This window comes from Perognathus longimembris, chromosome 10 (assembly GCF_023159225.1).
Source record: "Perognathus longimembris pacificus isolate PPM17 chromosome 10, ASM2315922v1, whole genome shotgun sequence".
In the NCBI taxonomy this organism is placed as follows: domain Eukaryota; kingdom Metazoa; phylum Chordata; class Mammalia; order Rodentia; family Heteromyidae; genus Perognathus; species Perognathus longimembris.
In genome coordinates this window covers 67,866,616-67,885,223 of record NC_063170.1, presented here as the reverse complement: position 1 = coordinate 67,885,223, position 18,608 = coordinate 67,866,616, and the positions used below count along the sequence as shown (strand labels likewise).

The 18,608-nt window shown below is 52.3% G+C and overlaps 1 protein-coding gene across 2 annotated transcripts; it reads left to right on the top strand.

Annotated features, from left to right (window-relative positions):
* The first annotated feature begins 60 nt into the window (after positions 1-60).
* Lhfpl4 (LHFPL tetraspan subfamily member 4) lies at positions 61-17,724 on the top strand. Of its 2 annotated transcripts, XM_048356269.1 has the most exons (4): positions 61-475; positions 14,106-14,342; positions 17,371-17,387; positions 17,546-17,724. In XM_048356269.1, the coding sequence occupies exons 1-4, from the start codon at positions 70-72 to the stop codon at positions 17,549-17,551; spliced, it is 666 nt and encodes a 221-aa protein (XP_048212226.1). In that variant the 5' UTR covers positions 61-69; the 3' UTR covers positions 17,552-17,724. The 2 variants fall into 2 exon arrangements, with proteins under 2 accessions (XP_048212226.1, XP_048212225.1); XM_048356268.1 differs by having other exon boundaries at positions 17,371-17,724.
* Positions 17,725-18,608: the final 884 nt, after the last annotated feature.

Genomic DNA, 18,608 nt, shown 5'->3' with positions numbered 1-18,608 from the left:
CCCGGCGGTCGGCGGGTCCCGGGCCGGCGGCCCCCCCGCTGCCAGCCGCCCGCCCCGCCCCCGGGCACCATGCTGCCCTCGCAGGAGGCCTCCAAGCTCTACCACGAGCACTACATGCGGAACTCGCGGGCCATCGGCGTGCTGTGGGCCATCTTCACCATCTGCTTCGCCATCATCAACGTGGTGGTCTTCATCCAGCCCTACTGGGTGGGTGACAGCGTGAGCACCCCCAAGCCCGGCTACTTCGGCCTCTTCCACTACTGCGTGGGCACCGGGCTGGCGGGCCGCGAGCTCACCTGCCGGGGCTCCTTCACCGACTTCAGCACCATCCCGTCCGGCGCCTTCAAGGCGGCCGCCTTCTTCGTGCTGCTGTCCATGGTCCTGATCCTCGGCTGCATCACCTGCTTCGCGCTTTTCTTCTTCTGCAACACCGCCACGGTCTACAAGATCTGCGCCTGGATGCAGCTCCTGGCAGGTAGGGAAGGGGCGCGCTCGCAGCCCCCCAGGAAAAGGCGCTGGAGACGGGGAGAATCCTCGGAGTCGGAGGAAGAGGCTTCTCCTCTGTGGGGTCCTACTCCTTGGCCAGCCCGGGGCAGCGCTTTGGGGAGCTGTGGTTGAGACTCAATGACAGAGAGACACCTTGAGTGTGTGTGTGTGTGTGTGTGTAGCCTGGGACCTGGACATGTAGGTCCCTGTGCATTCGTTGTTGGGTGAGCGTTCTGGGAGTCTCATGGAGGGTCTCGGTTAGCCATCTTTGTGGAGATGTTGTTCTGAATGTAATCGATGAGCTTAATTAAGTGTAATCAATTCCTGTTATACTGAAACACACTCTCTCACACACACACACGGAATGACTTGGACCTCTAACATACGCAACTTGGGTGTTCACTTTACTTTCTTGAAGCTTGGGTCCCTCATCTGTAAAACATCAGGCTGGATCTCAACAACAGGACCGAGGAATGCATCTGTACTGAGTCTTGCAGCAAGGGTGGAGGAAGCTATTGGTGTCCACCCAGTGCATGGCTTGGCAGCACCTGGCCGAGGGGGCCTAGGAGGTGGAGGTCTCCACCCTTCCCAGGGCCTCAGGCCATGCCCAATGGGAAGGAGTCACTTAGATCTTCCAGAATGTTTGTCTCAGACTTAGTCATCTTTTCCTCAGATTCAGAGAAGGACCTTTGGGGAATGAGAAATGCTGAGACAGTTTTCCAGGATCCATTAGAGTCCCCTGCCCCCGCCCATTTTTCGATTGAAGAATTCTTGATTTTGAAGACGCAGCATCCTGGGCACTTGCCTAATTGCAGACACGGGGAGAGGGAGGCCAGCGGGGCGAAAGACGGGTGGAGGCCAAGAAAAAGGGGAGCCCTCCGGGGATGAGAAGGAGAAGAGAAAATCTGATACGTGCATCTGAGATGTTTTTCTTTTCATGCTAAGCACCTCAGAATACTCAACAAGTGTTTAACCCTCCCAAAGAGACTCCCGGAGGAGGTGTGGTATCACTTCCTGGCGATTCCACTACTCAGAGCGCTGCAGGGAATTTGAGCATCTCTGTTGATGGGAAGCCTCCATCTTTTAAAGGAGGAATGTGATTTTTGGAAATGGCTTGCTGTTGCTCAGGGTCACATGTTGAGAACACGATGAGTGATCAAATTGGGAATGGCACTTGGGATGACAGCCAAGGTGTGCGGACAAGGCCACAGGGCTGGTCTGCCTCCCCAAGAGGGGCCTTTACAAATGCAGGGGAGACCCACTGCCCCATTGGAAGAGCGCTCCAAAATTCTAAAAGAGTTACTATAAGGAAGGAAAGGTACCTCCAGATGTGAACATTCTAATGTCCTGTTTCAAATCCATCTCACCCCACTCAACTTAGATGTGGGTCTTGTAGACTCTTTGTAGAGTGCACAGAAGGAGATCTGGGGGGTATGAGCTATGACTCCATGGTTTTCAGTTGTACCCAGAGAAATGATATTGTGTGTTCCCATTGTTTTTTGTTTTTCTTTCTCCCCAAGGCAAACTGGAAAGAGTATAGGCTTAGCTGGACCCCTCCCCCCAGTTCATCAACTGTAATTTGGTGTCTGCAGATGAGATCCTGATCTCTTGGCCTTTAAATTCTCTGTAATCCCTGTGGGGTTGTTTAATCTTGGGATTTGATTAACTGTCTGGTAGCCTCCACATGATCAGCAAAATTCAGGGGTCCTAGCGATGATTCCTTCACCTCCACTTACCTTCCTATGTCTTAGACAGAGGAGTATGAGCTTCTCCAGTCACACTGCCATCAGGTCTAATGCTGGGCTTCGTGACCCCTGACTCAGGGAAGCCATCTCCCTGGTGTTCCTGCCTCTCCCCTGGGGCTCGGGGGGAAGTTGGCAGGCTTGAGAAGTTTAGTGCATTTTTTTTTTTTTTTTTTTTTGGCGCCAGTCCTGGGCCTTGGACTCAGGGCCTGAGCTCTGTCCCTGGCTTCTTCCCGCTCAAGGCCAGCACTCCACCACTTGAGCCACAGCGCCGCTTCTGGCCGTTTTCCGTATATGTGGTGCTGGGGAATCGAACCTAGGGCCTCGTGTATCCGAGGCAGGCACTCTTGCCACTAGGCCATATCCCCAGCCCAGTTTAGTGCATTTTACTCGAGGATATTTGAGCTCTCTGGGAGAGTGGAAGGCCAGAGGCCAGAGGTCTGGACTGCCTGTCATAGGTGGGAAGTTCTTGCCTGATTCTATCTTTGTCTCTCAGCACAGGGCTCAATAAGACCTTTTTTTGTTGTTGTTGTTTGTTTAAGTCTGTTTCCTCCTCTGGGAATGCCAGAGTGGTTAGATTACTTGACTCAAAATATCTCTTTCAGCCCTGTGGGGACCCTCGATAGTTCCGTTCGGAAAGTGAGCGGCCTGTCATGTCTAGAGGGACTGCAGAGCAGCGGAGGGATTTGTTTGTGTCATATAGAAGGCCAAGTGCCTGTCATAGGGTTTTGTTCTTGGGAACTTTGGTTCTGTCAACATTGGACCGCTGGGAGGTATTTATATGTCTTTATTTCTTACGTGCTCTTGGGTCATCCCTGTGTTAGGTGCTACAGTACTGAGCTACCCAAGACAGCATCGCTGAGAGGCTGGCATGGATGAAGTGCAGTCTGACAAGGCTTGCTGTCCAGTTGGGTCACTATGTTTGTCAGCAGTCTTGAAGAGATGAGTGACAGAAACTCAACTCACACTACCTGAATATATTAAAATAAAGAGCACTGGGTTTCTTGGCTCATATAATTTGCAAGTCAGGCATGGTTGGACCCAATAATACTATGAAGAATATGGCTCTTTCCTTTTCTTTTTTTTTTTTTTTTTGTCTGAGACTGGGACTCAAACTTTATATCCGACACTTGTACTCATTGATTGGTGCTCTACCACCTGAGCCATGCCTCAAACCTTTTCTTTTCTTCGTGTGTGTGTGTGGGGGGGGGTATGTCCCAGTACTGGAGCTAGAACTCAGTCAGGCCCTTTCATTCTCATTCAGCTTTTTTTGCTCAAGGTTGGCACTCTACCATTTGAGCCACAGCTCTGCTTCAGGCTTTTTACTGGCTGGTTGGAGCTAAGAGCCTCTCAGATTTGTCTGTGCAGACTGGCTTCCATCTATGACCATCAGATATGTCTCCTGAGTAGCTGGGATTACAGGCATGAGCCACAGACACTCGCTTGCTATATATTTCTTGGTTCCTCTTTATTGGCTCATTTTCAGTCTACTTCCCTCTTGAAGGTGACACATCAGGGCACTGGCAGCCCTGAATTTATATCACTTCAGCTGTGGAAAAAGTATGATTCCAAGAAAAGTTCTAGGGCTGATTCTTACTGACCCAGCTTTTGCCAAGTGTCCACATCTTAATGAATCATGAGAACTTTATTGCCTGTGCCATGTGCCCGTCTCTGGAACAGCACGTGAATTCAGCATGGATAAAGGTCAACTCCTGCAGAGCAGATCATGCGTGATGACTGTTAGAGGGGAACCGTGGGAGAGCCGCCTGCAGGTGGAACCCCCCTCCCTCCCCCCCAAGGCTGAGCCGTGATGCATGCTGGGTTGTTAGTGTTGTGAACATCCAGAGGCACCGAGGTAGCTTGGCTGTGGCAGGTGGGAGGCTGCGCGGGCAGGGAGAGCGTTCTGAATGGAGAGGGGCATCATGGGTGGGGAGGGGAAGCCATGTCTGCCTTGAGTGTGGCATCCATACAGAGCCAGGAGAGGAGATTCAGGGGGAGCCATGGATGTCTGGGGCCACGTCAAGGAGGCCCGGTTTTGAACAGCTACTCTGTTTCTACTCCACAAGAAAAAAAATGGTTAACCTTCTGAGCATGTAATCCATATATCATATGGCTCAATCCTCATCATGATCTTGTGTGGCCCCAATAACGTTATTCTTATGATACAGACCAGAACCCTGAGTCTTGAGGAGGAGAGCATCATTTGTGCAAGGTCACAGAGGTAGTCAGTGGTGGAGCCGCGATTGTAGCCCACTCCTGTAACTCCAAGCCCAAGACCTTGGCTGTGTTAGGAGGATGGATGGTGAGGACCGCGCAGGATGTTGAAGAGAGGCCGGGAGAGATGACCGGAACGAGGGCTGCGCATCTGAGGGCTTATCCCGATGCCCCTTCCCTCGTTGAGTGTGTGCAGTGTACCGGCTTCTTGATGTCTTTACATTCATCGTGTCCTCTAACCTTCGTCTGTTCACACGACTTGCTCAAGGTCACACATGGAGCTGAAACTCAGTGAAAGTCCAAGTGCATCTCTGAAGAAAAGCCCCGGAAGTAAACACACAGATGACAAGTGAGAGCTGAAAGCTCCAGTTCCAACTGTTACTGGCAGGCTGGGTGAGGTTTACCCAGAAGAGGTTCTTGACAGGAGCAGAGACTGAAGCTCAAGTCCAACTTTGGGCTAGAGGGTGCTCTACTACTGCCGAGCCACATCTCTAGTCCCTTTTTTTGTGCTGATTATTGTTTTTGTCTTGTGCTGGTACTGGGCCTTGAACTCGGGGCCTCAAGATCTCACTTGGCTTTTGGTTGTGTGTGTGTGTGTGTGTGTGTGTTTGTTTTTTTGTTTATACCTGGTATTCTACTAACTAGTTTCTGCTTTTTGCTACTGATTAACTGGTTGTGAGTTTCTCAGATTTGTCTGCCTGGGCTGGTTCAACTACAATCCTCAGATCTCAGCCTCCTGTGTAGCTAGGATTACTGCATGAGCCACTGGTGTCTGGCTTGAAGGTGTTATTGTTGTTTGTGTACTGGAATTTGAACTCAGGGCTTCCTGAGCTCAGGGTGTCCTGAGTTCTGGGCAGGTGCTCTTCCATTTGACCCACTCCCCCCAGCTTGATTAATATTTTTGAGTCTCACCTCCTGATGTTCTTGGATTGCTGTCTGCCTATTTGGGGCTTCTCACTGTAGCTAAAATGTACCACCATGACCGGCTTTTTCTGTTGAGATGGAATCTTGCAGACTTTTCTGCCTATGACTGGCCTCAAATCACAATCCTCCCAATCTCAATTCTTGTGGTGACCCTTTACAGAAGGTCTCCTGTGCTAGCCTTGGGGGATCTTAAGTCTGTGTGTGCTCAGTCTAACGAGAGGGTGGGGAAGCAAGCCAGATCCTCACTGTATGACACACGAGATGACTGAATCACACACGGGGTGTTCTGGGGTGTGAAGTGAACTTCTCACACAGCTAAGGACAGCCAGGGAAGTCTTCCACAAAGAGCAGCGACGTTTGAGCTGACTCTTAGAGGATGAGCAGAAAAAGAGAAATGCAAACCAGGTCAAGGCCATGATAAGGTAAAAGGCATGGAAGTGGGGGTACCCTGGATTTGGGGGATGCTAAGTCACTAGTCCAGGAAGGGCAGAAGTGAGGACTGGTGGTTATGTAGGAGCTGGGTCATGAGACTTTCTAAGACACAAGAAGGACTTTAGACTTGATGCGTGGCAAATAATTGTTGGTTTTTAAAATGATCATACATTAATTGTAAATGTGGGGGAGAGTCCATTGTGATTGTCTTATTATTAAATTGTAAGTATTTAAAAAAATATATATTCTGGCCTGTCAACTATAGGATTGCAAACAATACCGTTATATCCAATGAAGTCCTTTACTTTTCTTGATAGTATCCTTGAAGTACAAGTTTTAACTTTATGCAAAGTCCAATTTACCTATTTTTTTTCCTTGTGGCCTATAGCTGGAGTGGCCTATGAATACACTGCCAAATCCAAAAGCACTATGATTTACTTCTCTGTTTTCTTCTAAGGCTTTTGTAGTTTGGGGTCCTGTATTTAGCTAAGTCTTGGGTCCATTTGGAGTTGATTATTTTGGAGGGAAGGAGCACATGCTAGACACGTGCTCTACCACCAGGGGGCACTTCCAGCCTCTTGAGTTAATTTTTGACTATGGTATGTGCTATTGTTCTGCATGTGGCTACCCACTTGGCTAAGCACCACTTGGTTTTTTGTTTTTACTTTTGGCTTCTTGGAGACAGGATCTTGCAGTGTAGCCCAGGCTAGCCTTGAACTTTTGATCCTCCTTCCTCAGCAATCCAATACTGGGATTTACAGGCATGATCATCATGCCTGACTCCAGTTACCCTCTATTGAAAACATCATGGTTTATCCTTGTCAAAAATCACTTGACTGGGGCTGGGGATATAGCCTAGTGGCAAGAGTGCCTGCCTCATATACATGAGGCCCTAGGTTCGACTCCTCAGCACCACATATATAGAAAATGGCCAGAAGCGGCGCTGTGGCTCAAGTGGCAGAGTGCTAGCCTTGAGCGGGAAGAAGCCAGGGACAGTGCTCAGGCCCTGAGTCCAAGGCCCAGGACTGGCCAAAAAAAAAAAAAAAAAAAAAATCACTTGACTGGACTCACCTGGATCCAGTTCTGAGCTCCGCTCTGTGGCAGTGAGACAGATTTGTGGCAGGCAGTGCCAGACTTCCCTGGTTATTGCTACATTGCAGGTAGTTTTTACATCTGGGAGTGTGAGTCCTTCCACTTCGTTTTGTGGACAGGCTGTCACAGGCCCACAGACACCGCTCACCACCACTTTTGCCACACTGTTATCAGAAATGCATCACTAAACTGGGCACTTGATAACGTGGTCAGGCCTGTGATCCTAGCTGCTCAGCAGCCTGAGAGCTGAGGGTCCTGGTTTGAAGCCAGCTAGAGCAGATAAATCTGAGAGACTCTTATCTCCAATTAATCCGCCAAAAGCCAGAAGTAGAGGTGCTGCTCAAGCGGTACAGCACTAACCTTGGGCCTAAAACTTAAGTGAGAGGGCTGGGAATATGGCTTAGTGGTAGAGTGTTTGTCTAGCATGCTTGAAGCTTTGGGTTCGATTCCTCAGTACCACAAACACAGAAAAAGCCAGACGTGGTGTTGTGGCTCAAGTGGTAGAGTAAGTGTTCAAACTTAAAAGTTAAGTGATAGTATGAGGCCCAGAGTTCAGGCCCCGGGACCATCATACACATAGAAAAGTGAGCTATTGGCTTGGAACGTGGCCTAGTGGCAAGAGTGCTTACTTCGTATACATGAAGCCCTAGGTTCGATTTCTCAGCACCACATATATAGAAAACGGCCAGAAGTGGCGCTGTGGCTCAAGTGGCAGAGTGCTAGCCTTGAGCAAAAAGAAGCCAGGGACAGTGCTCAGGCCCTGAGTTCGAGGCCCAGGACTGGCAAAAAAAAAAAAAAAGTAAAGAAAGTGAGCTATTAAATTCTGCCCACATCCAATTGAGACCCAATATCAAAGCTACCATAAAAGATAATATCATAAACACTTGTTTCTGTGACTTGTTCTTTTATTCAATAATACATCTTGGAGATTGTTCTGTTTTAGAACATTAAAAAATGCCTCTTTCTTAACAGATTTAAAAGCTTTTATATTAATGCATACAGCTTAGTTAATATTGATTCAATGTAACTGTAACCCCTCTGTACATCACCTTTACAATAAAATAAACTTCAAAAAGTGAAAAATAAAAAATTTATTTATAATATGTTGCTATAAGGATTTGTTGAATAACATATAATTTGGCACATATACAAGTATAGGATAGAACAAAGTCTCATGGAGGAGTTGCTGGATGAAATGGTATAATTGACAGATGATGTGACAGATCTGCAAACAGTGCCCCCCACAGAGATGATAAAAGTTACTTTCTCTCCAGCTAGTGTGATAGTTCCCCTTTCTCCACATCCTTGCCAACTGTGTTATCAAATACTTTATTTTTCCCCCCCAAATCTAGTGGGTGAAGCCTCAGCTCTCAGTCCTATAGTATTTATTTAACTTTCCTTCTTATGAATGAGGTTGAGCAGCTTTTATATAGATTTTTCTATAGAGCTGTCATTTCAAGAATATTGTTAACAAGTCAATTATAATTTTTCCTTTTTGACGTTAAGATCTCTATATATTAAGAAAGTGAGCCCTTTGTGATAGGAGTTATACATATTATTTCCCAGTTTTTTAAAAAAAATTGGAAGTGCTGGAGTTTGAATTCAGGGTCTGTAATTCACTTGGCTTGCTTGCTTTGCTGATGCTTTACAACTTGAGCCATGTTTCTAGCTTAGCCTTTTGCTGGTAAACTTTTCTGCCCAGGTTGGCTTTGAACCATAGTCCTCTGGATTTAAACCTTCTAAGTTACAAGGTTACAAGGGTTACAAGGACAAACCACCAGCATCTGACTTAAGTTGTCTTTGGACTTTTTCTATGGATTTTTCTTTCAGTTCCAGGAATTGAACTCAGAGCTCTGTGCCTAGTGGGCAAACGCTCTATCGCTTGAGCCATCCCTCTTCCTCTGGTACTGGGGTTTGAATTTAGACTTGAACTACATCTTAAGTCATTTTTGCTTTAGTTATTTTTCAGGTAAGGTTTTTAGCTTTTGTTCAGGGACTGATTCAGACTTCCATCCTTTCATTGCCGTTTCCTTCATAGCGAGAATTGCAGGCATATATGCCAGACACCGGGCCTTAAATTCTTTTACTTTTTGTTTTGTCAGTTGCGGGGCTTGAACTCAAATCCTGGGCACTGTCCCTGAACTCTTTTTCTGAAGGCTAGCACTCTACCACTTTGAGCCACAGTGCAACTTGTGGTTAATTGGAGATAAGAGTCGCATGGGAACCTTTCTGCCCAAGCTGGCTTTGAACCGTGATCCTCAGATCTCAGCCTCCTGAGTAGCTAGGATCACAGGAAGGAGGATGTAGCTCAATGTTAGACTCTTGCCTAGCATTAATAAGGTCCTGGATTCAGTTTTTAGTTATATGGGCTGAATCAAATATTTTTGGCTCCAAATTTTGACGGTCTGTGTGAAGAGGAAAGAAAGGCTGAGAAGTGGGATCAAGTGGGGTGAGCCTGAAAACTCATTAGGTTTGGTTTATGGAGGGTTCTGAAAGTTGGGTTTTGGAGCCAGGCATGGTAGTCACACCTGTAGTGCTTGTTACTTTGAAGCAGGGGTAGAGGATCTTGAGTTTAAGGTTGGTTAGCCCAGGCAAAGTCAATGAGACCCTGTTTCAAAAACAACATAAAGGCCGGGCGCGGGTGACTCACGCCTGTAATCCTAGGTACTCAGGAGGCTGAGATCTGAGGATCATGGTTCAAAGGCAACCCCGGGCAAGAAAGTTCCTGAAACCCTTATCTCCAATTAACCACCAAAAAAGTGGAAATGGAGCTGTGGCTCAAGCGGTAGAGCACTAGCCTTGAGCAGAAGAGCAGCTTAGGGGATAGCACCCAAGCCTGAGTTCAAGCTCAAGGTCCAGCACCAAAAAAAAAAATAAAACAAAAAGCAAAAAGCAAAATAAAACACACATAAAACAAACAAAAAACAAAATGTAAACAAAAGCGTAGAGGGTGCAGCTCAAGTGGCTGAACATTTGTTCACCGTGTGTGAGATCCTTTGTTCAAGGAAAGAAGGAAGGAAGGGCTGGGAGCCATGGCTTATCCTAGCTACCTAAGAGGCTGAGATCTGAGGATGGCAATTTGAAACCAGCCTGGGCAGGAAAGTCTGAGACTCCAAGTAACCACTAAAAAGTCAGAAATGGAGCTGTGACTCAAGTAGTAGAGTGCTGGTCTTGAGCAAAAAATTCAGGGACAGTGCCCAGGCCCTGAGTTCAAGTCCCAGGATGGGCACAAAAAAACAAAAAAGGAAGGTAAGGGTGGAAGGAAGGAAGGAAGGAAGGGAGGGAGGGAGGAAGGAAGGGAGGAAGGAAGGAAGGAGGGAAAGAAAGAAGGAAAAGAAAACTTGGAGTCAAGAGCTGGTGGCTCACACCTTAATCCTAACTGCTCAGGAGGGTGAGATCTAAGGATCACCATTTGAAGCCAGCCTGGGTAAGAAAGTCTGGGAGATGCTTATCTTCAATGAATCACCAAGAAGCCAGAAGTGAAGCTATGGCTTAAGTGGTAAAGAAGTAGTCTGGGGGGGGGGCGGGGGAGGCGGGGAGGCTCAGGAGCAGCGCCCAGGCTGTGAGTTAAAGACGCAGGATCTAGCCAGCATAGTAGCCTGGGTTCAATCCCTTAGCACCACAAGAAAGAAAAAGAAGATGGGTTCATAGTCCATTATTTTGTACACTGATGATGTTCTTTTTAGTTCCTGAAATAGCTTAGATGTTCCCTGACACCATATTCACTTGGACCCGGTTCATGATAACGGCTCGATACTGTTCCTTAGCGTGGGTACTGTACGCCATCGTGGCTTACGGAATTGCCCCATGCTAGATGCCGCTCAGGCTTCTGTTGTAGACACTGGTGCCGGCAGGGCCTGCGCCCCCTCCTCTGAGTGCACATGCGGGTTGGGGGGGGGGTCACTAGAGGAGAAGCTGAGAAGAGGCCGAGTGCCACCGTCACGCCCCACGCTCGCCGGGTGGAATTCCCGCCCTGCGCCTCATCTCTCATGGGATTCTCCCCCCTGCTTGAGGGAAGGGACAGGCAGAGCCGGCTGTTCCGGGGAGAGGACCCGAGGCCTGGAGAGCCCAACGGGCTTCGCCTCTGTGGAGGCCTCTCCCAAAGGTAGAAGAACCCAGGCAGGGAGGCCTCCGCCCCGCCCTGCCGAGCACCTGGCTTCCTTCCCACGTTCTTCATCACTTCAGGGAAAAGTGTCAGCTTGGTGCTAAGGAATCTCAATTCCTCCCACCCTCGGGCACCTTTCAGATCGCCCTCAGGCTCCCGGCCCTGGGAGGGTGGAGGGATCTTTAGCTAGAGTCTAAGAACGTTGTTTTCATTTCATTGTCATTTCCTTTGGGGTGTCTGACTATTTAAGGCACTCGACCCTTCTTTCCTTTCCTTTGGAAGTGATTTAAATTTGCTTTTTTCCCCCCCCCCAAATGGGGTTTGAATTCAGAGCCCCACACTTGCTAGAAAGGTACTTTAAGAACAGCGCTCCTAAATATGAACTAAGCGCTTGCTATCTGTGTGATACTGGGTAAGATAGGAATAAATTTCCCTGAGGCTCAGGGTCCTCACCTGTGAATGACATGGCTCAATCTTGTGGATTTTCAAAATAGGAAGCAATGCGATGAGTAATGTCCGTTGCTGGCTGTTAGTTCTCGGTACTGTTTTTGTTTGCTGTGTAGTCCACGCTGGCCTCACACTTTAAGAAATAAATTATTGTAAAGGTGATGAGCAGAGGGGTGACAGCTAAATGGGCCAGGTAGTGAGTACATTGAACATTGTCACCCCATCCCTCATTCTCTCCCAGTTTTCCCCCTCCCGACTTCCCTCCCTGCTGGCCTCAAACTCTTGATCCTCTCGTTTCCACCTGTCTAGTGCTGGGGCATGTGTGACGATGCTCAGCTTCGGTGCTGCTGCTGTTCTTGTCGGTGGTGGGGCTTGAACTCTGGGCCCGGGCGTTGTCCCTGAGCTCTTCAGCTCAAGGCTAGCGCTCCACCACCTGAGCCACAGCGCCACTTCCAGTTTTCTGGTGGCTCATTGGAGATAAGAGTCTCCCGGACTTTCCTGCCTGGGCTGGCTTTGAACTGTGATCCTCAGATTTCAGTCTCCCAAGTAGCTAGGATGACAGGTGTCAGCCATGGGCACTCGGCTCAAGACTATTTAAACAACTTTATCCCATAGTTTTCCTACTGCCAATGCGGTGCCGGGGGTGGAACCCAGTATGTGCCTGGCTAGTCGGCCCCGTGCTGAAAGAATTCATCCGGATTTTGCTGTACCGCATGCGGGTCACCGGTGCAGGGGCGGTCAGTGGAATGGGAAGATCTGGGGTGGAGAAGCCCCCTCCCCAGGCGCCCCTACTCCCCGGGGTTCTCAGCCGGGGGTAGTGACACCTCGGGGAGCCCTGTCAGTGTCTGGCCATGTTGTGCTGGTGAGCAGAGGTCTGCCAGGGTGCTTCCCATCCCAGAATATCCGGGGTGGCCCCCCTCGCAGCCCCTCCCACGGGGGCTGAGACACATGGCCGCCCTGGTGGGTGGGTGTGCCTCCGTGGCCCCTGCTCCTCAGCCAACTGCGAATTCCCCTAAAGCCTGGGAGTGGGGCTCCGGAGTGGGCGCCCCGCGCAGCAGGTGGGAAGCAGCCCTTCTCCCGGTGGCCTCTTCTCCTCCTGACCAAGGAACGGCGCGGGCGGGGGGGGGGGGGGGCTTCTCTGCGCTTGTTTGACTTTTGGGTGTCCTCCGCTCCCGCAGCGGCCTCGAGGGCTCCATTGCCGCCCTCTGAGCCCCTGCGGAGCCCAGGAGGCAGAGCAGGGTCCCGGCCGTGTCCGCCGCCTCGTTCCGCTCCCACGTCCCTGTGGGATCCCCGGGGCTCTCGGGGACTCGCGCGGCCACGGTGTCTGTGTGTCCGCGGTGCTTCGCTCCTCCCCAGCCCGGGCCCCAGCGCACCCGCAAAACCGCACCACGCGGGCCACAGAAAGGACCTCAGAAGAGGGGAGAGGAGAGGGAAGAGGGGTGGGGGGGGGGACGTGGAGATTGAGGGGAAAAAAAGCCCTGGAGAAGAGGCCTGCAAAATGAATGCTAAGCGCTGAGAGAGGAAAGGGAGGGTGGAAGCTGAGTGGGCTGCAGCGGCAGAGGAGAAAGGAAGGACAGGAGAGACCTGGGGGGGGGGGAGACGGGAGGGGAGGGAGGACAGGAGAGACCTGGGGGGGGGGGGAGACGGGAGGGGAGGGAGGACAGGAGAGACCTGGGGGGGGGAGACGGGAGGGGAGGGAGGACAGGAGAGACCTGGGGGTGGGGGGGTAGACGGGAGGGGAGGGCCCCAGGGAGTGGGGAAGGGAAGATGGGCGCCAGGCTCGCGGAGAGCCCAGTGCTGGGATTGCAGGGAAGGCTGCCTGCAGTGACGGAGCCGCAAGGTGGGGAGCGCTGGGGTGCAGGCGTGGTTTCCATGGAGACAGGAATGCTCCAGGCGGGAGTGAAGACAAATTGCAGCTGGCCCAGCCACTCGGACCCCCAGGAGGGGAAGCGGGGGAGGGGAGGGAGGGGCAGTGTGTCCCCTGCCCAGCCTCTTCCCCAAGCCCCCACCCCCTGGAGGCTTGGAGCCCTTCAGCAAGGTCCCGGGGATGCCCCAGGAGGGGGCAGGGTCTGCTTGATGCCCTCCCCTCCCCGCCGTCGGCCTTTGACCCTTATGCCCTCTCCATCTGGGTTCTGGAGGGTCTTCAGGGGTATGTGGGGGGCACGGATGGTCTAGACTTTTCTGCAGGCTCCTCTTTTCTTACAATGCCCAAGGCCCCAGGACTGACTTCTCCAGGCCTGAGAGGAATTTAAATACCCACTGGCGCCTGCCGTTTCGATTCGCACCTGCAGCCTGGGGGCTTGGGGTGGGGGGGGGACTCGGTACTTGCTTCTCCACGCTCCCACTCTAGAGTCTAGCTGGCCCGGCCCACCTTCCCGTAGGGCTCTGCCCCTGTTGACTCCTCCATCCTGAGGGGGCGGGGAGCCCCACGGGAGCAGAGGCAGGCACTGGGAGGGGGGAGGAGGGAGAGGAGCCGCACTGGAACACAGGCCAGGCCCCGGCACTGTGGGGAGCTGGCACTGGGCCTGGGGGCCGGGCAGCACCTCCCCACACACCCAGGGGGCCCCGCGCTGCTGGAGGTCGGCAGGGCGCCCCAGGCCTGGGGAGTAACCTTCCCTTCTCTTCCTTCCCGCCTGCGGCGGTGGCCCCGCTGCTGTGCCCAGCTCTGTGCCTTGTTCTGGGCTGCATGATCTTCCCCGACGGCTGGGACGCCGAGACCATCCGGGACATGTGTGGGGCCAAGACGGGGAAGTACTCCCTGGGGGACTGTTCGGTGCGCTGGGCGTACATCCTGGCCATCATCGGCATCCTCAACGCGCTCATCCTCTCCTTCCTCGCCTTCGTGCTGGGCAACCGGCAAACGGACCTGCTGCAGGAGGAGCTCAAGCCGGAGAACAAAGGCGAGTTGGGGGGGTGGCTGGGGGGGGCGCCCGAGGGCCGAGGAGCCTGCTTGGGGGGGGGGCGGTGGTGTCAGGCCCCAGGGGATGCAGACACCCGACAGCTTGCAGCCTGTGGGGGCTCTGTGGAAATGACTGGAGAACGGTCCCCAAATTAGAGAAATGACAGCCCTGAGCCGTGTCCAGGAATGGGGGTGGGGCGGGCTAGGACATCGAACAGCAGTGTGGGGGGCCCTGTGGGCAGGCTGATGGTGGTGGGGTCACACCACTCATTTCCCCGGCCGGGCAAACGGGCGCACGAGCCTGGGAAATAGCACTGAGAGAAGAGCGTGGAGTTGCGCTCGCCCAGTCACAGCGACGGGAATCTCTCCCAGCCCCTTCCTGCCGCCCAGCACCCGGGCCCCAGCATTCAAGCCGCACTCCCCTGGAATAAACTTGGCAGCTTTCTTTCTTTCTTTCTTTTGTAGTGGGGTTTAACCTTCAGGCTCTCTGCCACTTCAGCCACACAGACCATATCATCCATCATCTCTATTAAGCGCAAAGCCAAGCAAGCCTGAGCAGTGTAATGTCTACACATGGTACTCGATTTTAAGAACACAGGGCTGGGGATATGGCCTAGTGGCAAAGAGCGCTCGCCTTGTATACATGAAGCCCCGGGTTCGATTCCCCAGCACCACGTATATAGAAAAAAGCCAGAAGTGGCGCTGTGGCTCAAGTGGCAAAGTGCTAGCCTTGAGCAAAAAGAAGCCAGGGACAGTGCTCAGGCCCTGAGTTCAAGGCCCAGGACTGGCAAAACAACAACAACAAAAAGGAACACAGGAATAATAAGAAATGCAAAGGGTAAGGGAATGGGTTTTGCTAAGCAGCTCAGGCTGGCTTTGGATGAAAGACTTCCGCCTCCCAAGTGCTGGGCTCATAGGCGAGCACCACCACGGCCAGCTGAGAGCTATAGTTCTTGCACGATCCCAATCCCAGGTGTTTAGTTCAGCATGCAATGTCACCAGCGTTTACATTAGAGGGAGTAGCAGTAAAACACAATAAACAATTTAAGGCCAGGTGTGGTGACACCCATGTGTAATCCCAGCAGTTGGGAGGCTGAGGCAGGAGGATCTTGGATTTGAAACCAGCCTGAACCCCCATCATGAGACCTTGTCTCAAGACAAAAACAAGACCCAGTGTAAGCAGGAGTTCAGAGCGACAGGGCTCACGGCTGTTAACAGGCCCTTCCCTGCACGCATGCGCACATTCTCGTCCAAGATGGAGGGATGAGTTTATCTCTTCTCCTGCGTCTTTACTGTTCCTGACACTGCTGCTAACATTTTCCTTCTACTCTCTCTCTCTCTCTGTCACACACACACACACACACACACACACACACCACAAAACAACACCCTCAGGGTTTTCTTGGGGTCTCCAGAAGAAGAATTACAGGCTAAAAACAGTACCAACTGAGCTTCCTGAAGGGGAGTTCTCACCCACGGACCCAGCCCTCCTGGAGCCAGGAGCCCTTCCAGTTGTGGCCCTGGTTGTCTGGGTGTGCCTTCTTTCCTGAGAATGGGAGCCAAGACTTTCAAAGTCACATCTTCCTTGAGCTAAGAGTACGCGCAGGATCTGTTTAGCTTTTTCTTTTTTTTACATTAATGTTGCTAATCCTTTGGATTCCATCCTCACCCATCACGGGAATAATGGTCATGAGGATTAGATGAGATAATACATGCACGGTATTACCTAATTTGGAAGCAGGCGACTTTTTTGTGCATGTGTGCTGGTCCTGGGGGCTTGAATTCAGGGCCTGCTGCTGTCTCTTAGCTGTTTTTTGTTTTTCTCAAGGCTGCTGCTCTACCATTGGAGCCATAGCTCGCTTCCGGCTTTTTGGTGGTTAATTGGAGCTAAGAGTCTCATGGACTTTCCTGCCCTGACTGGCTTCAAACCATGGTCCTCCGATCTCAGCCTCCTGAGTAGCTAAGATTGCAGGTGTGAGCCACCGGCGCCCAGCTGGCAGACTGAGCTTCAACACAACTTAGCCTTGTGTTTCAGTTTCCTGCACTTCATGAAATGTGGTTCTCTCACAGACACTACTTCAGAAATGAGAATGAAAGCCCAGGGTCAGGGAAGCCCAGTAACTTGCCCAAGCTTACCTAACTGGTAGAGTCAGCATTTGAACGCAGCACCAAATGTCCTGACTAGCTGTCTCAGCCCAGTGAGGCTAAAGATTTTGAGTCCCCTCTTTAGGACCCTTCTTAGATGCTGGCCTGCTAACTTGTCTGTAGAGATTCCTTCTGAGAAGAGCCCCTCAAACTTGTTATCTTTTTTTTTTTTTTTTCTTCAAGTCCTGAGCCTTGGACTCAAGGCCTGAGCACTGTCCCTGGCTTCTTTTTTTTTGTTTTGTTTTGTTTTTTGGCCAGTCCTGGGGACTGGACTCAGGGCCTGAGCACTGTCCCTGGCTTCTTTTTGCTCAAGGCTAGCACTCTGCCACTTGAGCCACAGCGCCACTTCTGGCCATTTTCTATATATGTGGTGCTGGGGAATTGAACCCGGAGCCTCATGTATACGAGACAAGCACTCTTGCCACTAGGCCATATCCCCAGCCCACCTGGCTTCTTTTTTGCTCAAGGCTAGCACTCTGCCACTTGAGCCACAGCGCCACTTCTGGCATTTTCTGTATATGTGGTGCTGAGGAATCAAATCCAGGGCTTCATGTATAGGAGGCAAACACTCTACCACTAGGCCATATTCCCAGCCCCTCAAACTTGTTTTCTATGGTCCTGGTGTGAGGTCAGGGTCTGCCCTCTGGTGGTAGCTTCCAGAAGTGCAACACCGGGGCTGTTCTGTGTCCCTGCAGGGCAATGTCTGTAATCCTCGCTACCTTGGAGGTGGAAATCTGGGGCTCTGGGTTCAGGTCTACTGGAGGAGGGTGCCTGGCATGCCCAGGGCCGACCCCCCAGCCTCTCGTCGCCCACGTCTCCCCGCTGCCCTGGCTGCCTCTGATTCTCCAGTTCTCTCTCTCTCTCTCTCTCTCTCTCTCCCTTAGATTTTGTGGGCACTACAGTAAGCTCTGTGCTGCGACCAGGCGGCGACGTCTCTGGATGGGGAGTCCTGCCCTGCCCTGTCACTCACTCCCAGGGACCCTAAGGCCAGGATCGCAGCCCAGGAATTGGCCTGACCTCAGTGTTTCCTGTCTGCTGCCCTCTCACCCCTACACTCAGGTCTGAGGGAAGACCCTGATCTCCGGCTGACCACGCGTGGAAGGCCGGCGAGGACCCGCAGCCTTTCACGAGAACACAGGGCCCGTCTGCAGCCTGGGGGGGTGGGGGTGGGAGAAAGGCCCCAGACCCTGGGAGGCCTGAGCCAGCCCTGCCTCAATTTGACCTAAGGGGGAACCAGGTTTCTCCCCCTACGACCCCCCGCCCCAGTCCCTTGGGCCCCCCTTGTCCTCTCTAGACCGGCTGGAGCCACCTGCAGATGAGGGGCCATGGCCCGCTGCGTCCTTGCCTCCCCCAGCCCCGTCTCTCACGGAAACTTCTTCAAGACACGGCCCTGGGTGGGCCAGACTCTTTCCTACTGGTTTTTGTTGTTGTTTCTTTTGTTTTGCTGCCGACGGGGCCGCCCACCTGCCACAGAACTCCAGGCGCCACCAGCCCCCTCAGCCTCTTCCGCCCCGGCTCCAGCCTCTTCTGGACCTTTCCAAAGGAATCAGAGCTGGGCTGAGGGAGCAAGCCCAGGCTCTTCCTGCCAGCTGTGGACCGGGGCCCCGGGCGCCCCAGAGATGGAGGACGGAGGCGGCGGGGCGGCGGAGCGGGCGCGGCGGGCGCGTTCGCCGGTGACGGCGCCCTTGCCCGGCCCGTTTTGTACAGCACAGACTTCTTGGTCCTGTTGGGGGTTGGGGAGAGGGGCCTTGCTGGGGGGGGGCTGCCTCCCCCTTTCCCCCCCTCTCCTGCTTCCTGCACCTGGGCCTCTGCCTGTGGCAGAGACTGTCTTGCCTCTTTGATACTTTTCTGCATAACTTGAACTTGCAGGTCACCTCTGAACAGGGTACCCCCTGTCCCCGCCCCCAGGCCTTGTTACTCTGTCCCCACCTTGTCACCCCCTCTCCCCCTCCCCCCCGCCCTGTCTACCTGTCACCTCACCATGTGCCCAGGTCTGCAGCCTAATGAGCAGTGCTTGGAGCTGAGGCGTGTGTGTGTGTGTGTGTGTGTGTATGTGTGCAAGTGTGTGTGCGCGTGCATATGTGTGTGTGTGTGTGTGTGTTGCCTCCTCTCCCCCTGGGGA